The sequence below is a fragment of the Rhineura floridana genome, chromosome 22, assembly GCF_030035675.1.
Source record: "Rhineura floridana isolate rRhiFlo1 chromosome 22, rRhiFlo1.hap2, whole genome shotgun sequence".
Classification (NCBI taxonomy): domain Eukaryota; kingdom Metazoa; phylum Chordata; class Lepidosauria; order Squamata; family Rhineuridae; genus Rhineura; species Rhineura floridana.
Window position 1 is genome coordinate 1,645,069 of NC_084501.1, and position 21,893 is coordinate 1,666,961.

Consider the following 21,893-nt stretch of genomic DNA (forward strand, 5'->3'; position numbering starts at 1 on the left):
ACTGACAACAGAAACAGGAAACAACAAACATAAAATGGAGGGGGATCAAGCAGTTGTTGTCACATGCAACGTGTGTGCTATGTTCATCTTCTTAACGGAACCCAGACTACACTTGCAGCAAGTGCAGATTGGTGGCACTCCTAGAATAAAAGGTTAGGGGGCTGCAGCAACACATAGACACCCTGCGATTTATCAGAGAAGATGAGGACTTCCTCGATAGAACACAAGAGGAATTAAGGGAGCGACACAAAGTGCAGGAAGAAAGTGACAAGGAAGAACAGGACTGCAACAGCAACAAATCCCCGTGGAGGACTGTCACTGTAAGGGCAAGGAAAAACAGGAGGGATTCAGAACTGCTGCAACTAACAAATCGCTTTCAGCGTCTCTCGGCAGACAGCACCCCTGAAGAGCCTCAACAAACTCACCTGCATCAAGAGACACTGACTGCAATGGAAGACTCCACACCCCAGAAGAAAGAAACTGATGCAACCACCGCTCGCGGCAAAAAGAGGAGGGTGCTGGTGGTTGGAGACTCGCTGCTCAGGGGGGTAGAGGCACCGGTATGCCAGCCGGACAAAATCGGGAAGTCTGTTGTCTCCCTGGGGCACACATCCGGGACGTCGTTGACAACCTGCCAAGGCTCATTGGGAAACAAGATAGGTACCCCTTTCTCCTCATCCATGTGGGCACAAACGACACGGCCAGAAACACCTTGGAACAGATCACCTCGGACTATGAGGCTCTGGGTAGGAAGGTCAAGGATTTGGGGGCGCAGGTGGTCTTCTCGTCAATTCTTCCCGTGAAGGATAGAGGACTACAAAGGGAAAGGAAGATACTGCAGGTCAACGACTGGTTACGCAGATGGTGTCGACGGGAGAGGTTTGGATTCTGGGACCATGGTCTAAGCTTCTTGGAGGGGGGACTGCTGGCAAGAGATGGGCTGCACCTCACGAGGACTGGGAAGAATCTCTTTGGCAGAAGTATGGCAAAACTCATCAAGAGAGCTTTAAACTAAAGCCTCTGGGGGATGGAGATGATAGCTTAACTACCGATCCAAAGACAGCGGGTTGTAAACGCAACGATTTGAAGGGTACAGCAGACACTGGGAGACAGAAAGGGATGCACGGCAAAGCTCACAGTATATTAACGGAGGAATCCAATCGGGACAAAAGAGACTTCTGGTGTCTATATACCAACGCACAGAGCTTGGGAAACAAGCAAGGGGAGCTTGAAGTCTTACTGCATCAAGGCAAATATGACTTCATAGGGATAACAGAAAATTGGTGGGATGACTCCCATGATTGGAATATAGCCATTCAAGGATATAAACTCTACAGAAAGAATAGGAGCAACAGAAAAGGAGGGGGAGTAGCGTTATACGTCAAAGACAAATACACCTCTATGGAAATCCAAGAGAGCCAACAAAGTGGTCCAGTAGAGACCATTTGGGTAAAAATAAATGGAGAAACAAAACCGACATGGTAGTAGGTGTCTACTACAGACCCCCTGGCCAAGAAGAGGTGGTAGACGAGGCCTTTCTCAAACAAATCTCTGAAATCTCAAGGAGGCAAGAAGTAGTAGTGATGGGGGACTTCAACTACCCGGATATCTGCTGGGAGACAAACTCTGCGAAGCACAAAGCCTCCAACAAATTCCTGATGGGCCTTGCTGATAATTTCCTCTTTCAAAAAGTAGAAGAAGGAACAAGGGGATCGGCAATCCTGGACCTGATCTTAACTAACACGGACGAATTGGTCATGGGAATTAAAGCGGTCGGTACCTTGGGGGAAAGTGACCACATAATGCTGGAATTCGGGATTCTGGGGAAAGCCAAAGAAGAATATAGTCAAACATGGACCTTGGATTTCAGGAAAGCCGATTTTAACAAGCTCAGGGAAATGATGGGTAGGATCCCGTGGCTAGATAGACTAAAGAAAAAAGGAGCCCAAGAAGCGTGGGAGTTCATGAAGAACGTATTACAAAAAACGCAATCGCAAACAATTCCAAAGAGGAAGAAAAATGGAAGACATCGGAAAAAGCCAATGTGGCTACATGGAAGACTGGTGGAGGAGGTAAAAGTAAAAAAGAGCATGTATAAAGAATGGAAGGAAGGACGCATCACCAAGGAAGAGTACCGATGAGCGGCTTGGGCTTGCAGGAATAGCGTAAGGAAAGCTAAAACCCAGAATGAGCTGAGGCTGGCGAGGGAAGCGAGGAACAACAAAAAGGGGTTTTTCAGATATGTTCGAAGCAAGAGAAAGACCAAGGAAATGGTGGGACTGCTGCTCAATGAGGATGGCAAAATGTTGACAGATAACAAGGAAAAGGCAGAACTGCTCAATGCCTATTTTGCCTCCGTTTTCTCCCAAAAGGGGAACAGTGTGCAACCTTGCATCGGTAGCAATCTCAGTAAGGGGTTGGGATTGCAGTTCGAGATTGATAAGGAGATAGTCAGGAAATACCTAGTTAACCTAAATGAGTTCAAATCTCCAGGGCCTGATGAACTGCATCCCAGAGTATTGAAGGAACTTGCGGATGTACTCTTGGAACCTCTTGCCATCATCTTTGAGAAATCCTGGAGAACGGGAGAGGTGCCGGAGGATTGGAGACGGGCAAACGTCTTCCCGCTCTTTAAAAAGGGTAAAAAAGAAGATCCGGGGAATTACAGGCCGGTCAGTCTGACTTCAATACCGGGAAAGATATTAGAACGGATAATAAAAGAGTCCATTGGCAACTATCTAGATGACAATGCTGTGATTAGAAGGAGCCAGCATGGGTTTGTCAAGAAAAAATCCTGTCAAACTAATCTCATCTCTTTTTTTGATCGGGTCACTAGCTTAGTAGATGGTGGAAATGCTGTAGATGTCATCTATCTAGATTTCAGCAAGGCGTTTGACAAAGTCCCCCACGACCTTTTGATTAGCAAACTAGTCAAATGCGGACTACATGGAAATACTGTCAGGTGGATTCACAACTGGTTGGAAAGCCGTACTCAAAGAGTGGTCGTCGGTGGCTCTGCTTCGGACTGGAAGGAGGTCTCGAGTGGAGTGCCACAGGGTTCTGTCCTGGGGCCGATACTCTTCAACATTTTTATCAATGACTTAGATGATGGAGTGGAGGGAAGCCTTATGAAGTTTGCGGATGATACGAAACTGGGAGGGATAGCTAACACAATGGAAGACAGGAATAAAATCCAAAGGGATCTGGATAGACTAGAAAATTGGGTTGAAATTAATAAAATGACATTCAATAAAGACAAATGCAGGATTCTGCATTTAGGCCACAAAAACAAAATGCACGGGTACAGGATGGGAAATACCCGGCTTAGCAGTAGTGCGTGTGAGAAGGACCTTGGAATTGTAGTGGATCGCAAGTTGAACATGACCCAGCAGTGTGATGCTGCGGCAAAAAAGGCAAACACGGTTTTGGGATGCATAAACAGAGCTATAGTTTCCAGGTCGAGGGAAGTAATAGTCCCACTATATTCTGCATTAGTCAGGCCTCATCTGGAATACTGCATTCAGTTCTGGGCGCCTCATTTTCAGAAAGATATAGACAAGTTAGAGCGGGTTCAGAAGAGGGCGATGAGGATGATAGCCGGTATGGAGAACAAGTCTTATGAGGAAAGGTTGAAGGAACTTGGCATGTTCAGTCTGGTGAAGAGAAGGCTGAGGGGTGACATGATTGCACTCTTTAAGTACCTGAAGGGCTGTCACATAGAGGAGGGTACAGATTTGTTCTCTGCTGCCCCAGAGGGGAGGACTAGGTCTAATGGTTTTAAGTTGCAGGAGCGTAGATTCAGATTGGACATTAGAAGGAACTTCTTGACAGTAAGGGCAGTTCGGCAATGGAACCGACTGCCTAGGGAGGTGGTGGGATCCCCTTCGCTGAATGTCTTCAAGCAGAGGCTGGACAGCTATCTGCGGGAGATGCTCTAGCTGTGGATTTCCTGCTGTAAGCAGGGGGCTGGACTCGATGGCCTACAAGGCCCCTTCCAACTCTATGATTCTATGATTTTAAAAATGAAAAGAAACCCATTTGTATGTTATTTTTATTCATAGTTTAAAATATATTAATATATTTTTAATTTTGTACACGAAGTGCGCCAGAATTTTTTTTGTTTTACAGTGCACCACAAACCAAAAAAGTTTGAGAACCACCGTCCTAGAAGGTGATAAGCAGCAGGAGCCCAGGAGGTGCCTTTCTAAATGCTGAGACTCATGACAACTCCGTTGCTCTCTCTGGTGTCGCACTTGGTGAGGTGGTGCCTCATTTGTGGTTTTTAGCAAGCGTAATATGGGCCACCTCGCAGAAAGGCATCTCCCCCCTGCCCCCTCCAGCAGCTCATGGATAGAGCACACAGTCCACCAGCCAAGGCTGAATGTGAGTTTGGACAAGGTCTACACCTCAAGAGACCGAACACAGGTGATAGACCTAATCACAACTGATACCCACCTGACTCCCAGAGCTCCAGCCTTGCCATGCCACAAGGGGAGGCACCATGCTTAAGGCAGCACCCACAGGCGTGGGGACCTGAGACCCAGAGTGCTTTGTGCGGTCACCCACAGACCCAGTAGGCACACACTGGCATCCGTCTCAGCACTTTGCCTGGGCAAAGCCTGGAGCCCCGTGCCAATCATATGGAATGCATGCAGAAACGAATAAGCAACTGGGGGTGTGCTGGTCTCCCTCGTCAACACTGGCCACCCCACAGCAGACCCCCGCCCATCCAGGAGAGTCCCTGCCACCAAATGGCAGAGAATCACATCCAGGCCACGGCAGGGTGGGGAGCAGTTAGTAAGGGAGGCAATAGGGGATGCCTCTCTTTCCATAAGTTGAGCCCTGGGCCAAGTCTTCCAAGCACAGCCATCCCCCTCCCCCACCCACCCCACCTGCCCTCTGGCCCCTTTTCACACTCTTCCCCAGTAACAGCAGGAACACAAGGATGAAACGGTGGCAGGGAAGGATGTTAGCCCTGGGTATTCGGGCAACATGGGGGAAGTGGGCACAGGTACCTCTTTGCGCCCACTCTCCGTCCGGGCCAGCTCCTTGCGCAGCCCCTCCACCCGCCGAGCCGCAGCCTCCGTCTCCTCCTGCCGCTCCCGCAGCTGCCTGGAGTGCCTCAGCAGCTGGGCCCGCAGCTCTCCGCACTTTGCCTCGGCACTCTGCAGCTCCTCAGAGCTCTCCTTCTGCCGGAGCTGTTCTTCCTGCAGCTCCCATGCCTGAGCTCGAAGCTGCTCCTGGGCAACAGCCACATCCTGCCCCAAAAGAAAGGCATTGTGCAAGTCAGTTCCACATGCTCACACCTCCAGGAGAGTCTCCTCCATGGAAGGGAATGCATCCAGCATCAAGGGAATCTGACTTACTAGAGCAGAACCAAGCAGTTTCTTCAAAATGTGCAGAATCTCAAAAATAAAGACATTTTGTGGAATGCAAACAAAAAACAATGGAATGTTTCCAGTCCTTTATTTTTTTTTAACAATTTGACAACTTTTCTTATGATGTAGAGTTCCCCTCACTCCCCTTATGTGGTTAAAGTGTTGACAATTATCACATAGTTGGAGGCCCAACTATGAAAATGACCCTGTTTTAGTGAACATGCAAGGCTTCAGCCTCAATTTGCCAGCTGGGAAATGGGAATAATATAAATTACATCCCTCCAGTTGAGCATTTTGTAACAAGCGAAACCTTCATTCCAGCTCCATTTTTGTTGGCAGTCCCCACCTGAGTTTATTGTTATAGGGAGCAATTGCCTCATTGCAAAAACTGAAGGTTCAGAGCTCTCTTAAGGGTTCAGGGCTCTCTCTGACCGAGCAGACAATGGTCTTCCCTTGCCTGGAAGTGCTGCCGTGATGAGGCAGCCAAAGCCCTCACCATGGGCCCAGGTGGTATGCCATACCTGAAGTGCCTTCTTATTCTCCTCCTCCAGAAATGTCACCCGCTGCTCCAAGGTCTTCACTTGGCCTGACTCCACCCTGTCATGGTGCTGCCTTTGAACCTTGTCACTCTCCAGCTGGTTCTCTGTTGGGAAAGAGGAACAGAGCACATATGAGCCTCAGATGCAACCTAAACCTCCCTTCCCTTCCAGCTGTTGGCACCAGCCTACCTTTTAAGCTTCCCTGCAGTACCAAACAGGGCATACAAGGAGTTAAAACTGCATCTGTATGGGAATACCTGACGTTCGCTGAGGCATGTGCACATTTTCATGCTCCACAGAACTCTACAGCACATGGCACAGACTTGTAAATAATGCAAAAGCCTTGCACACTGTTATGCCAATCAAAAACTGGCTTACTTTAAACAAACCAACCCAGTTGACTCGCTTTGGGTTCCACTGATTTCAGTGGGGTTATCCATTGTGCAAGTGGAATGACCTGCTCACACAACAGAACGTGTCCTCCTTTTCTGTCACCCACTTATTTATTTATTTATTTATTATTTGATTTATATCCCCCCTTCCTCCCAGCAGGAGCCCCCCATTTTTCTTTTTGGGTTCCCCAACCCCCTACAGCAGATGGGGAGAGCACGTGGGGGTGAGGAGCAGGAGAAGAAGGTCTGTAGTGGTTTTTTTAATTCTTGTATTTCATTTTCCATAAACAGATGGGTATGTAATACATATTTATATATAATAGGAAGGGAAATCAAGTACTACCTTGTTGGGAAGCAATTAAATAAATTATAATAATAATAAAAAATTTAAAAAAAGCAATTTGCTGCTGCCACAAATCAAAACTTGTTCAGTTTTGTTCTTTTGTTGTAGATTTTTGCAGGAGGTTCAGGACCCAAAGTTTCACCATCAGTCATCAGAGGAAGGTCCGTTGTGTAAGCAGAAATGTATCCAGCTCCCAGAAATTAACTTCCAAAATGGGAGGTTCTAGGTGGGACTCTGAGTGGGTGTTGTGGCTGGAGTGCTAGACCTGGGGGACCGCGGTTCAAATCCCAGCTTGGCCGTGAAGCCCACAGGGTGAATGTGGGCCAGTCACAGTTCGGTCAGGGTTGTTGTGAGGGTAAAATGGGGAAGAGGAGAACCAGGTACACCCCCCCCTTGAGCTCCTTGGAGGAGGAAAAGTGGGAGATACATGTGATAAATAAATAAATAAAGATATGTGGGAGTCAACCATTACCCACTGGTGCAGAAAATGCACTTTGCACGTGGTCAGGTTCCAAGAATGGGGGTTCCTGGTGCTCTATGCTGGTTTGGGAGAGAGATCCCACACACCAGGACCTCATACCTAAATCCTCCCAACCCCTTCTGGGGGGCTTCTGAGCCTTGAATAGTTCCTCAAAAGAGAGAACTTCAGCTTTGCTGCGCATTGCATTACGGCAGTGGGAGACACTGCCACAACCAACACTTCTCTCTTCGGGGTTGGCCCAAGGTGCTTTGATTCCTGAAGCAAAGGGCAAGGTGGCACCCCCTCCCCCTCCCCTCCCCTTTCCACATAGAGCCACTGCCGAGGCGGGCAGCGGAATTGTAATCCAGTGCTGGTAAACTGAGATGGCCCCCTCCCTCTTGCACCAGCCCTTAAAACTGGAGGGAGGAGGCCCCACCTCTCCTGAAGGTGCACCCGTGTCCAGATACCTGCCAGCTGCTTCCGCAAAGCCACCATCTCGTTCTGGAGGCTCCTGAACTCGGAGTCCTTGGCTGGCGTCTTGGAGGGGGACTTTGCCAGAGAATCTGTGCAGGATTGTCAGACAAGCGTCAGGACACAAGCAGAGCCCAGCTGCTGCTGGATCAGGCCCAAGGGCTCCTCCAGAATCCTGTTCTCCCATACGGCCAGCCAGGTGCCCACAAGCAGGCCAGGGGGGGGGGCAGGCCTTTCCCTGCTGCCTGTCCCGAGCAAAGGGGTGGGAAGCTCTGAATCGCGACCACAGGGAGACAAAGGATGAAAAGCTCCCTAGTCATTCTGGTCCTGATGGAGAACCCCACTCCGCTCCCAATCGCTGCTCTATTCACTCAATTGCCAAGTGTGTGGATGATGTTGACTCTGGTTTGGTTCCAAGCTTTACTACGTCGGGAGGCAAACAGACTGCACACAGCTCCCTCCCCCCAAATTATTTTGCATGCAAATACGGGGAGATAAAAATAGGAAGCCCCCCCTTCCCCATTTGTGGCTTCAAAGGAGAGAAATGAAACGGTGCCAAGAAGGACGGCGGCTGTAATGCCAGGGCCAGATTCTTAGGCAAGGTGCCCAAGAATCAGAAGGCAACGGAGGCAGCGCAAATACCGTGGAACAAACTGCTGCCGGCCAGCCTCTGCCGGACTGGTGCCCTCCAGATGGCCGGGGCTAACGGGGGTGGTAGCCCAAAACATTCTGGAGGGCACCAGGTTGGTGGTGGCTGGGATATCCTCTATGTGTGGGGCTGGCTTCTCTAGTGACACGCTGCACCTGCTCAGAGCCACCATCTTTATTAACCACGTCGCCTGTTCCCGGACTGAGTTCCAAGGGAGATGGGTTCAGAGGAAGCCCCAAGTTAGCCACCATGGCTACCTGCGGGGCTCTCTTCCAGCAGGGGAGATGAGCAGGGCTGGAGGCTGCCAGCGCCACCTGGTGGCAGTCACGTACCTTGCAGCTTCCGGGCCAGCTCCTGCTTCTCTCGTTCCAGATGGCGGATCCGTTTCTCCAGCTGGGCGATGCTGGAGGTGCTGGAGGAGGAGGCTGGCGGCCTCTCAGAGAGGGGGCTGCGGGGACAGCGAGTTGAGGCAGGGTCAGGGCCCTTGGCTCTTTTGCATACAATGTGCATTGGCATGAAGCCTCACTCAGGGAAACAGATTGGCAGCTGCTTCACATTTGTCATATGTGAGAGTGCGGGCTAGTGGTGAAAGGGCTGAGCTAGGAACGGTGAGACCCGGGTTCAAATCCCCACTCAGCCACAAACCTCACTGGGTGATCTTGAACCAGTTTCTCTCTCTCTCTCTCAGCTCCGCACCACCAAAAAAACAAAAAAAGTCACCCACCCGTCTGGCCTGAAACCTGTAGGAATAAATGGGAGGCTTCCCTCACCTCCCAGAAGTGAAGGTAAATCCCACAAAAGGCAAGTGGTGGCCGGAGAAAGCAGCGTGAGATACCGGCGGAAGTGTCTCCTAGGAAGAGGAGAGGAACAACATTCAGTGAACGCCCAAAAACGCAGGTGGGCGCCCAGGACCATTTTCTGGGCTCTTGTTTCCTCCCGAATGTCACCCAAGAAGTCAGAGGTGGTAGAAGGAAGGAAAGAGCCAGTCTGGAGGGTGGGAGCCTCTCCCCTGCCAGTCGGCCCTCTTGGCTACCCAAGAGGCAGCAGATGGTCACCTCAGAGCAGAAAGGGGGAGAGGATCTACAGCTGCATGACGGAGCGCCTGCTTTGCACCTGGAGGGTCCCAAGGTCAATCCTTGAAGGCATCTCCAAAGATAAAGGATCTTGGGGAGCATGTGATGGGAAAGGCCTCTATCTGCTGACACACCCAAGGAGCTGCTGCCAGTCAGAGTAGACACTACTGGGCTGGATGGACCCACAGCAGAAAGCAGTTAGGGGCTGCAGCTCAGTGGCAGAGCATCTGCTTTGCATGCAGAAGGCCTCAGCTTCAGTCGTCCCCAGCACCTCCAGATTCCAGGTCTGGGAAACAGGACACACCACTGGGCTGGACAGAAAAGCAGCCTGGTGAGGCCACTTCATATATGAAATACAGCATGGTGTAATGGTTAGAGGGCTGGACTAGGCCTGTGACCTGGGAGACCAGGGTTCAAATCCCCACTCAGCCATGAAGCTTGCTAGGTGACCTTGGGCCAGTCACTGCCTCTCAGCCTAGCCTACCTCACAGGGTTGTTTCAGAGCTTGGAAAAGTTACTTTTTTGAACTACAACTCCCATCAGCCCAATCCAGTGGCCATGCTGGCTGGGGCTGATGGGAGTTGTAGTTCAAAAAAGTAACTTTTCCAAGCTCTGGTTGTTGTGAGGATAAAATGGAGATGGAGGAGAACTACCTACGCCCCCTTGGGCTCCTTGGAGGAGAAAAAGATGGGATATAATAAAAATAAAATATGTGGCCCCTGACCTTCTGTCTCATCTCAGACATCATGCCTGCAAGAGAGCAGGCCACAAGTGCGAGCTGCAATAAAATGTTGCAGTGCAGAGTGCTCTTGCTGCCAGCCCACCATGCCCTCTCCCAGGATAGGCCCCTCCCATACCGACTCCTTCAGCATGTCGTCATCAACATCAAAGTTGGATGTGTCTGCAGGGCTGGCCACCTCAGGCGTGTAGGGGGGCTGGCTTCTGCGGAGGTTGTCCCAGTCGATGCCCTCAAAGAAAGGATGGCGCTTGAAGTCCTCGATGCCATTCTGGCCCAGGCGCAGCTCCTGGCGGCAGAGCAGCCCTCGGATGAGGCCCTTGGCGCTCTCTGAGACATCGGTGACGTCCGGTGGAAACTGCAGGTGGTCCTGTGGGGAAAGCCCAAAGAGAGAAGGGGGGAGGGCACCATGGGCAACGGGCAACCTCAGCGCTGGGGGTGGGCGCTTTCCAAAACTTTGTGGCAGAAGCGACTGGGGAAGTCCTCCCTCTATTTGAGGCCCAGCAGGCGCAGCTCAGGCAGAAAGCCTCACATGGAGGGTGGGCCGCAGCTGCCTGGCACAACATCTGCTTTGCATACGGAAGCTCTCAGGTTCGGTGGGGTTGAAAGAGTAGCTGCCAGTCAGTGTAGGCAATATTGAGATAGTTGGACTCCGTATAAGGCATATTCCAAAACGGCAGCAGCAACCTTTGGGGATTTTGAGTTCTTACCAGCAAGACGATTGCTCCACAGCGCCTAGAACTCATACTGGGGTCCACAGCTGAAGAAACTCAAAAGCCAGCCCCGCTCCCCGCCAAAGGGCTCTCTGCACTCCAACCCACTCGCCACAGAACCCCCATAACTTGAACTGCAAAGGCCCCCATAGAGAGCAAAAGAGCAGAGCAACCAGGTGGGGGGCTCACGCAAGAGAAGGAGAACGCAGACGGCCCCCGGGCCCCCCGGCAGCCCATTCGACCAATGGGGTGGGGGGGAGACTTTACAGCTGACTCTGGTGAGTGGGATCCGCCAGGTGCTGAACAGGAGCAAACCCAATCCACAGAGCCAACTGGAACCAGGGGTAGTTGGGGATCTGTCAGACTTCTTCAGCTCACAGCCCCCATCTGTAGATGGCCATGATGTGTCTTCCTTGACTGGCTTCAAAATGTGGGGAGCCAGCCTCTCTGCGGTTGGGGACCCTCCAGCTCCTTCTGCTCAGTCAGGCCCTGGACCTCTGCCCCAAAGTCCTGCCTTGATGGCACCTCTGAACCAAAGCGACGTTTCACTGGCTGCTCCTCCAGGCCACCCATGATCCTGTCTCCCACAAAGGTATTAGGAAAACATCCCCAAAATCTCTCCCGTCTGTTCTGCTGCCCCACAGGCCCTGCCCCGCTCTGCTGCACTCACCTCGTGGTTCATGATCTTGCCATACGTCTCAACCAGCGACTCGGCATAAAAGGGGGTCTCCCCAAAAAGCAACTCGTACATACAGACCCCCAGGGACCACCAGTCGCATTCAGGGCCGTATTTCCCTTTTCTGTCCTCCATGGCCTGCAGGATCTCTGGGGAGATGTAGTCAGGGGTCCCCACAGCCACCGAAGACTCCACCTGGGGTGGAAAGAGAAATCAGGCTCCACCCCTTGAGTCGGGTGGGGGCGGGCTGTGTCACTTCCATCGGGCCTCGGCCATCTTCAGAATCCACCAAGAGCATCTCTGGAGCAGGAGTGTCAAGGGCCCCAACATCTATAGGGCCGTGATCGGCCAGAGGGTGCACTGCACACCAGCAATGGGCAAAGCTGGATCCAAAAGGGGGGCACCCACTTTTCTCTCTTTTTCTGCCACTGCCCTCTTACCACCCTACATGAAAGGCCAGAAAGCACCTCTATAGCTGACGGCTGCCGACCTGTGCCTTAGACTGGACTCAGGTCCCTCTAGGCAACTTATTTGGCAGCAGAAGGAATTCTGGGGGCAGGGGCTGTCCTGAGGTTACAGGGCTCCTTCGCACTGGAGACTCACCCAAGTCTGAGCATGGGCATGGTCTGAACGTAGAGAAAGTCCTTTCTGAGAAGCCTGGCTTTGGAAGGCAGCAGGGGGAGTGCGCATGTGCACAGTTGAGGAAATTAATACTGTATCTAAACCCTTCCACTGTACTTCAGTCCTGCAGAGGCTGTTTGCATTAAAAACAACAACCATTGAACATGCCATCTAATTTGGCTCTTAAGTACACTAGTTTGGTCCTCAGCTCAAGCAGGTGGAATGGAAATCATTGCACAGTCTTCCTCTCTTTATTCCTGCCTCGATTTTCTCTGCTGATTCCCCTCACTTGCGTTTTACACTGTGATCCTCTTGGGGCAGGGACCTCTTGTCCTCTAAACAGCCCCATGCATGGGGTGGCACTGCATCAAGAACAGCAGCGGGAGGAAGGGGTCTGAGCTCGGGGACCTCAAAGCATCTTCTCACGATAACAGAGCAAGAGTGAAAGGAAACCTCTGTGTGATTGTTTCGGGATTCAGGTAAAAACCCTGACAAGTTTCAACTGTCATTCTTTGTTGTAATTGGACAGATGGAAAGCTCTGACTCTGCACACCCTTTTACTGTTATTTGTTGCACATTGGGGGGAAATAAATGAATGAATAGGCAAGAAGGTCCCTTAAATACCCAGTCGATCACTGCCTCTGCAGGTGAGGGCCTCCTGCAGATACCATCTTATCAGGAGGTCCGTTCCACACAACATAGGAAACGGACCTTTAGTGTGGCGGCACCTACCCTGTGGAATTCCCTCCCCTTAAATATCAGACAGGCGCCATCTCTGCTATCTTTTTGGCACCTTTTGAAGACCTTCCTCTTTCAACAAGCATTCTGAGTTGAGACCTATCCCAGTCTGTGTCTGTGTTGGAATTGCTTTTGAATATGTTCTTAAACCTTCTTTTTAAAGATGTTTTTAATCTTAGATGATGTTTTGAAAACTTTTTTAAAGAAACGTTTTTAAAGATGTTTTGTTTTAATGTCTTTTAAAGTTTGTCTTTATGATGTTTTAAAGTTTTTGCCACTTTTGTTTGCCGCCCTGGGCTGCTGCTGGGAGGAACGGCGGGATATAAATCCAATAATAAATAGATAAAATAAAGAATATGTTCAGTCACTGGCCCATCAGCCACACTGGCTGCTGGGAGTCCCACAGGCCCCCCCACCCTGGGGCAGGCAATGCCGAGCAAGGTGGGCCTGGTGGAAGGTACCTTCCTGATGATGTCCATGGCCCCCGGCCCCACACCACCACCCAGCACCCCACATGCACTCACCATGCCATCCGGACGCAGGCGCAGGCAGGAGCCAAAGTCGGCCAGGCGGATGTGCCCATTGGTGTCGATAAGGACGTTGTCTGGCTTGATGTCCCTGCAGGGGGGGGAGCCACAGTGATAAGCAAGGGGCCTGTGTGGTGGGGGTGGCATCAGTGGCCAGAAGGGGGCAGGGCCTTGAACAAGGACTCTTGGGGTGAGACTGGATGTAAAAGCCAGCTGTGGAAGTGGATCCTCCCCTCTTTGTTCTTAAGACCCGAGCACAGGGAAAGCCCTGCTCTGCCTGTCTGCAGCTGAAGAGGGCTGTGCTCAGAGTTGATTTACGAATATTCTTCTCATGCATCCTCCCTCTCAGAGCACGTTTCCCACTTAAATGCGATTGTGTGGAATTTTTTAAAAAAACAATAAGATGTTAAGTTGAATGCATTTACATGTTGCACTTAGAAATGGCTATTTTTTTTCTTTTAAAAAGTCTGCCAGAAATTGAGTAACATAAGAGAGGCAGTGTTGTGTTGTAGTCAGAATGCTACATTAGGACTTGGGAGACCTTGGTTCAAATCTCCACTCAGGCATGAAGCTCACCTTGGGCCCATCACCTTCTTTCACCCTAACCTACCTTGTTGTGAGGATAAAATGGGGAAGGGGGAGAACTGTGTATACCACCTTGGAAGAATTATGGGATATAAATGTAACAGTAATAACAACAACAATGCATAAGAGCCCTGCTGAATCAGTCCACCTATTCCAGCACCCTGTTTCATCTCAGAGGCCAACCAGACATCTATGGAGAGCCCACATGTGAGACGTGAGCACAACAGCAGCACAAGCAGCTTGTATTCAGAGCTGCTGTCTGGGGGCCTCTGATCCTCAGACTGCCAAAGTTCACTTTGCTGATGAGTATGCCTGCCCCAGAAGTGCACTCTGCAATCCACAGCCAACTCCTGATTTTCTGTGATGTCTGTATACACTTTGGCCTCTTGTGTGGCTGGTGGGAGATTTGGGCCTAGGAAGTGGATGCAGTTCCAAGAATCCAAAGCTAGGAGCCCAGAGCAGAGGCTTGGTGGGGGCAGGGGAGAGAAGGATAGAGATGAAAGTGCTGGGGTGTGTTTAGCCTGCAGAAGAGGTGATTACAGGGAGGAGACATGACAGTGATTTTCAAATACACCTGAAGGGCTGTTAGTCATGCAGAAAATGGTGCAGACTCCTTCTCTGTTGCTCCAGAGGGCAGGACTAGAAATTACAGGGATGCGGATTTTGTCTAGGATTTTGGTTAGGAGAAACTTCCTAATGGCAAGAGCTCTTTGACAACGGAACAGATTTGCTTGAGGAGGTGCTGGGATCTCCTTCATTGGAGGTACTGAAAGGAGAGGCTGGGCGGCCATCCAACAGGAATGCTGTAGTGGCACTGAGCAAGGGGTTGGGCTATATGACCTCTAAGTCCCTCTCAACTCTAAAATGCGACAATTCTATGACTCAGCAACTTGTGGGAAGCAAAGAGGCTGGGAAGAAAGGGAGGAAAGAGGGAGTCCCTCCTGCACGTAAGCATCTGCTACTGAGCACTGGCGGGAGCTAGTTGGGGCCAAGACTCCAGAGTCGTCGTCCCCATCCTGCTCCCGCTTGAGATTACACAGAGGGAGCCCTGACAGGAGTTGCAATAACAAGCATTTTTAAAAAATTAAATTACATTGCATTTAAAAAGCCCACATAACAAGCATTCACATCCACAGGAAGCTGCTCTCTGATTCCACCACTTGCTCGTCTTTCTCTAGCCTGCCTCAACAGCAGATGCACCTTTCCCCATTTTATGAGTGAAGCAACTGAGGCAGAAGGGTGCTGCATGCCAGTTCAGCCAGGAGCCGGCCGGTGAGTACCTGTGGACATATCGGAGCTGATGGAGCGAGTGGATGGCCAGGACCATCTCGGCCAGGTAGAAGCAAGCCATGTCCTCCGGCAAGCGGTCCTCAAACTTGCTCAGGAGAGTGAGGAGGTCGCCGCCTGCATAGTAATCCATCACGAGGTACTGCAGAAAGGAGTTGGGGGTGGGAGTAGAGACAAGCAGGGGAGGGGGCAGTGAAAGACGGGGAGGAGGCTCAGCAGAGCTTAGAAAAACTGCCCTGACTATCTTCCGCCTGCAGATGAAGAAGGTCTCAGGTTCAAGTCTCTGCCATCTCCAGGCTGGGAAGGGCTCCTCTCTGCCCAAGACCTTACAGCCGCCTTTGCCAACCTGGGGCCCTCCAGATGTTTTGAGCAACCGCAGCCAGCAAGGCCAATAGTCAGGGATGATGGGAGTTGTAGTCCAAAACACATGGAGGCCATCAGGATGAGGAGGACTGCAATATATAGTGGAAAACTCCTTTCCAAATCTTCCCCCAGTTGCTGGGAGGCTGGCCCCGCAGCATCTCACCCAGGTGTGGAACCCAGATGTGGAGACTGGGATGGCCTAATCCTTGCTATGCTCAAATCAGTTGCCCCACAAGGAATCCTGCCCCAGATCGAGGCATCTTCAGACTGAGGAGGGCATACAGAGATCTCAGGCTGGGGGCTCCATGGAAGCCAGGCTCCTCCCATTTCTCTCCGGGCCCAAGTCGTGCCATTAGGCTCACCAGATAGTGATTGTCTTGGAAGGCATAGTGCAAGGTGGTGATCCACTGTCTGTCCCCGTGAACCAGCACGTCTCGCTCTTCCCGGAAGCAAGCCGTCTGAAAGTAGAGAAAGCAGAGGAAAAGGACAACCTTGCCCAGCATTTTGTCTCCAACAGAGGACCGTCAGGTATCCAGAGGAAGTTCATAAGCAGGAAGAGATTACTGCATGCCCAGCCCACACTGGCTGGCAATCCGAGGCATCCAGACTGTCTCTGAACAGACAGGCTGCATTTGGCCGCTAAGGCAAAGGACTCTTGGCAGACCTGCTTATGGGGCCACAACGGACAGATTGCCAGCAGGGATTCACACAGAAGCAGTCAAGTGAGGGCCCGTAAAGCCGGGAGCCAAGATGGGCCCGCCTGCCAAAGAATGCATGCCATGCCATGCGGGTACCCTTAGTCCCATGTGGAAGCGTGGAGGCCAGGGGGTTCTTGATTCGGGGAGTGGGTTTGCATTTAGTGCTTTTCCAACGACGGAACGGCCTACAGGATTACCACACTCCCTTCCCACCCCCATCATGAATTCACTTCTGCACCATTTTGGTGCTGCCTGTCCCCCTCCTCTGTTTCTCCGTGAGCCTGAAGAGAACCGTGAGCGTTGAGCTGGTGCAGCAGAGAGATTTGTCAGCCCAATCTGTTTCCTTACTGATTGCTGCAGATATCCGGTGACAGGCACGGCTGGGGAGGGCCCAGCAGGATGGATTGAAGGGCCACATCCAGCCCACAGGCCGGAAGCTCCCTACTCCGTCCTAAATTTGTCCCCCCCCCCCCAGTTCTCATCCACCTTGAAGGAAACACTTGTTGCTGCTTCTTAGGCGGGGTGGGGCACACCTACCTCTGCTCTCTTCAGCATCTCCCATTTATGCAGAACCTTCATGGCGTAGACCTTGTCTGTCTGTTTCATTCTCACCACCGCCACCTGATGGGGTTACAGGAGGACGCATAGGAGTTGCCCATTTTCTCATAGGTTAGGGACACACAGATAGCACCTCCCCCCAGGTGGCACTGCAGGTTTGGGGGTATCATTAAAAAACAGCAAGTTCTCAGTGGTTTAGTATGCTGTTAAAAATATGACTCTTCATGAGAGGTGCTTCCTGTTGGAGGATACCACCATGTCTTTTATATACTGATTAAATCTATATCCCACACTTCCTCCCAGAAAGAGCCGTGGGTGCTGCGTATGCCACACACAGTCTGCCCTGGGGCCCTTAAACTAGCCAGCTGGTCTCAGGGGCAATGAAGGAGGCTTCCCCATCACCTGTGCTGAAGTCAAGATTCAAGGACCGCACCACTTGGGGAATGGGGGGAGGGAAGCGCCATCTCGTCCCTCACCTCAGGCAGCAAAAGGTCTGGGGCCAGCTCCAAGCCAAAAGCCCTTCCCTGGAGGGCATTGCCCAAAGATAGCAGGGGCCATTTGCACTCACCTCTCCAAAAGCCCCTCGTCCAATCACCTTCAAGATTTCAAAGTCATCTCGCCGCAGACCCAGCTGCTTCACTTTGGCCACAAAAGAGGAAGCTGAAGGGGGGGGGAGGGAAGAGGTCCCACTGGTTTTACTGAATAGTTTACCAATTGGCTGCATCAACTTAATTAAAGGGGGGGGGAAGACAAACACATCAAGTCTCTCTCTAAAACTGTCCGTCATGTTTGGCTGCTAGGGGTGCTAGGAATCTATCAGATACGCACTTTCTGAAACATTATGAGAAGCTAAACACAGCCGTCCTTCCAAATTCACACTTATCCGAATTTTGTGATGCAGTTCTTCAACAAACCAGTGTCTTAAAAATGCGTATATTAGAAGAAGGTGTGCATAAAAGTAAATATATTCATGAAAATAACATACAAAATGCATTCTCTCAGATAAAATTGCTTGCAAAAATGTGAACATTAGTCAGAACGGCATACCTGAATGTATGAGAAGAAATGGGCACTAAAAAGCTGATTAATTTTCACAGAGATTTTTTTGCAGGGGAGGGAATTTATTATTGTTGTTGTTGTTGTTGATTTCTACCCGCCTTTTGGCCAAAAGGCCCTCAAGGCGGCTTACAAAAACACAAATATAAAAATACATCAATAAAAACAATACAATTCACACTAGGCAATACATACATAATCACAAACTGCGGCAGAAAGGTGGAGAACTGAGTTTAATGCCAAAACATCCATGAGATAAATCCAGACAAAGAGTTAGCGCAATGCCAGAGATCATGGTTTTGAGTTTTAAGAGTGTTTCCATTTTTAGTGTTAAGTTGGACTTTGTTGTGTTAAATGTTTTATAAACTTTATTATTAAAACATTTATTCTTATTCCTTTGTACCCAGTGGAGCATATTTTAACATTGTCAAGGCCGACGACTAGTACAATAAAAATTCTTCTCTCCTTCTTAAAATTTAATACTTAATTCTTTAAATTTAATACTAGCAAAATGAGAAACGGAAATAACCGAAATTGACAGATCTTTCCATCACTATTGGCTACAAAGTCAGCAAATAGGTGCCCCTTTGCAAGGACAGCTTGCAGGGTTCCCTGGCTCTGCCTTACTGAGATCCTCCACTGAGCTACCAAGAGGGGTTCCATTATAAACACACACAGATCTGCCACCCTACAGCCTCTGGGCACTGGCACTTGGTTTTTCTGACCAAAACCACTCCCTTTGCACATTCACTACAATACTGTAGCTGGGGCAGTGATATAGAAATTATTTTAAAGTTATATGCTTTGTAAATTCTGAAATTTTCATTCCCTTTACAAAGCCCAATCAAGGTTTAACCAAAATTCAATCATGCCAAATTCAGGCTGCAGCGGAAGACTTGCTTTGTTCATCAGTTCTAAACCTTCATTTCAGACAACCATCCACGTGTAAAGCTTATTCTAAGCTGCAGAGTCCAATCCCATTCATATGCAGGCCAAGGTAAAGCCAGCAAAAGCTACTAGTCACTTCAGATAGCCAAAGACCCGCTCTGTTCTGATTGCAGATTGTGAAATGACATGCATTGTCATTCAAAGCCTATCTTGAACTGCAGATCCCAGTGCAATGAAAGCAGAGACAGGAAGTTGGCCGGTGCTCAGGTGACCACTGGCCCATGGGCTTCTTTGCTTCACTGTGTTTGCTTCACAACCTACAGAAGAGGATTGAGGCGGAAAGACCAGAGAAAATCTTGGCCATGTGGTGGCGGCAAAGTTGTCAGCAAGCACAGCAGGCGGGATGTCTTTTCTCCTGATGGGAATTGGGACATCCAGGCAGGCACCTTAACTATGAGTGCATAAGTGAGGTTTTTTTTTTTATAAACTCTTCTTTTAAATAGAACTTTTCAGATCCTAGAATTTATTTGGAGTTTTGTTTTGTTTTAAAAAGGTGTGTGTGTGTGTGCACGCGTTTGTGTGTTGGGAGGAGAGACATGGCAAAATTTAACTTCACTGTGGCTCTATATATGTTAGCATTTATACTGTGCTTTAAGGTCTTGAAAGCATTTCACATTTATTATCTCAGTATGTTAGATAGCAACACTGTAAGGTTTTTACACCTCCACTGTGGACTTCCCTCCCTCTGAAGTATGGCTGGTGCCAACTCTTAGTAACTTTAACAAGACGTAGCTTTTTGCCCAGATGTTTAATTGGTACTAGTGTCTGAGTCTTGAAGTTTTAGCCTCCTGGTTGTAATATGACATCCAGATACTGCCTAGCCTGCGGGTGCTCCTACATCCAATTCTGTCCCTGGAGGCCTTGGTGGTTGGAAGTGCCTTTTCCCAGCTTCAGCTGGTAAGACAGCTACAGCCATTCCCGGATCAGGAACAGCTTCATCACTGTTGGCCATGCATCAATAACCACCAAACTGGATTGCTGCAATGCACTCTTGAGGTTGATATGGAGGCTGCAGCTAGTGCAGAATGCCCTAGCTTGCGGGGAAAACTACCACCAGCATATCATGCCTTGTCTGCAGGATTTGCTACCAGGTCAAATTCAAGGTTTTAGTACTAACATATAAAACCTTACAGAGCTCAGGACCAGGTTACTTGAGAGATCCCCTGACCCCTTATATAGCCAGTGGGTCACTGCCTTCTGCAGGAGTTTCTCTTTGAAGTCCCTAAAATATCAGAAGCCCCCTGCACAGAAAGTTGGAGCACGGCTTTCAGTGTGGCAACCCCCATTCTGTGGAACAGCATCCCTACTGAGATACAACAGGTACTCACTACCCAGTACCTGCACTTTCCAGAAACAACTGAGTATGTTTTTGAGAAGCCTTTCCAGCTAGATGAAAAGGTTAGGTGTTCATTTTCTATTGTTTTAAAACCTATCCTTGGGAAGGGGAGGGTTTACGTTGTTTTAAAAATTATTTTTAGCTGTTTCTACTGTACGTCTGCAAATCATTCTGAGATACAGTATAAGTAAAAGACAGATTAATAATAATAATAATAATAATTGTGTTTTAAATATGTACACATACACAATTTTATTCATTTTATTTATAAGAATATTTCTGAACCACTAACTCGTTAAGTGGTGCACAATGAAATAATTAAAACATCATAAAATTATAAAATCATAGAATAGGGAACAAATGAGCAATACTGAATCAAATTCTCTAAAAACCCTTGGCGAGACAGAAATGTTTTCAGCAGGTGACAAAATATCAGAATTGGAGGTGCCTGCCTGATTTCAGTGGGAACAGTGTTCCAAAGGACTAGTGCCATGCTATGAGCCCCAGCTCACATTGAAACTAAACAAATCAATGACACTGCAGAGTAACTCACTCGGATATTGCTTTGCAATGAAGGGGGTATTAATAAATAATAATTAATTAATATGTCAAAGAAAGAAAGAATATTCCCATCTAATTCTTGTTTTCATTATCATTTATTTATTTATTAAAGTATCTAGTTACATTGCTCTTCAGCAGAAAAAGCTCCTGGAACAGCTTACAATGGTCAATAATAACATGGTCCCTCCCACCATCTAATCCCTCCCTCCTTCTTTAGCCTTGCAATCTAAACTTCATCATTTTTGTCAAATCGTTCAAAAATAGCACAAGGCACATGCTAGTCATTGACTGTAACAATAAAGATTATTATTAATATTATTATCAAATAGCACAAGGCATGCAGTGCAGCCCCTTGTTACTGTCCCTGTATTGTGGTGACCAGGGCAGGAGGAGGGGGCAGAATTAAAGCCAAGACCGGGAGGTTTACAACAAGCCTAATTTTTTTTCCCCTTGTATGGTGTGCCATACACCAGTGGGACTCGCCTATTTACCCTGAAAGAGGACAGGACAAAGCACAGGCCATTCCAATACAAGTAGAAAGAAACGGGGGAAAGGCAGCAGGGACTATGGACAGGAAGGACACTCCAGTGGTGGTGACCTGCAAGGTGCGTGCCATGCTTGTTTTCTTGCCTGAGAACAACATGGCATGCACGTGCAACAAGCGCAAGTTGCTGGAAGAAAAAATGAGGGGCCTGGAACGGCAGGTGGCCACACTGAAGACTATAAGATAAGATGAAGAGTGCCACAGGGCTCTATCCTCTCCCCCATGCTATTCAACATCTATGTAAAGCTGCTGGGGGCCATCATCAGGAGATTTGGGCTGCGGTGCCACCAATATGTGGATGACATTCAGCTCTATCTCTCATTTAAGTCCTCACCAGAGTTGGCAGTGGACACCATTTCCAAGTGCCTGGAATCTGTAAGTGAATGGATGGGAAGGAATAGGCTGAACCTAAATCCCGACAAGACCGAGGTGTTGCTCGTGGGAGACAGGGGCAGGTTGGGGGATATAGACCTGGTGTTCAATGGGGTAAAATTGCCCCTAAAAGACCAGGTCCGCAGCCTCGGGGTCATTCTTGACTCCCGGCTGTCCATGGAGGCTCAGGTCTCGGCAGTGAGCCGGGCAGCTTGGTATCAATTACATCTGATAAGGAGACTGCAACCCTACCTTCCTGCCCATCTGCT

General features: G+C 49.4%; 1 protein-coding gene across 2 annotated transcripts in view; it reads right to left on the bottom strand.

The window, feature by feature from the left end:
* Positions 1-21,893, bottom strand: part of CDC42BPG (CDC42 binding protein kinase gamma) — a 78,862-nt gene that overhangs the window by 31,069 nt on the left and 25,900 nt on the right. For both annotated transcript variants that reach the window (XM_061606421.1, XM_061606420.1), the window contains exons 2-13: positions 17,376-17,467; positions 16,787-16,870; positions 15,914-16,009; positions 15,182-15,330; positions 13,314-13,407; positions 11,425-11,625; positions 10,163-10,411; positions 9,003-9,082; positions 8,565-8,680; positions 7,580-7,675; positions 5,900-6,021; positions 5,016-5,258 (exon numbers count right to left, since the gene is read on the bottom strand). In XM_061606421.1, coding sequence (XP_061462405.1) covers positions 5,016-5,258; positions 5,900-6,021; positions 7,580-7,675; positions 8,565-8,680; positions 9,003-9,082; positions 10,163-10,411; positions 11,425-11,625; positions 13,314-13,407; positions 15,182-15,330; positions 15,914-16,009; positions 16,787-16,870; positions 17,376-17,467 — 1,622 coding nt within the window. The remainder of the gene's footprint in view (positions 1-5,015; positions 5,259-5,899; positions 6,022-7,579; positions 7,676-8,564; positions 8,681-9,002; positions 9,083-10,162; positions 10,412-11,424; positions 11,626-13,313; positions 13,408-15,181; positions 15,331-15,913; positions 16,010-16,786; positions 16,871-17,375; positions 17,468-21,893) is intronic.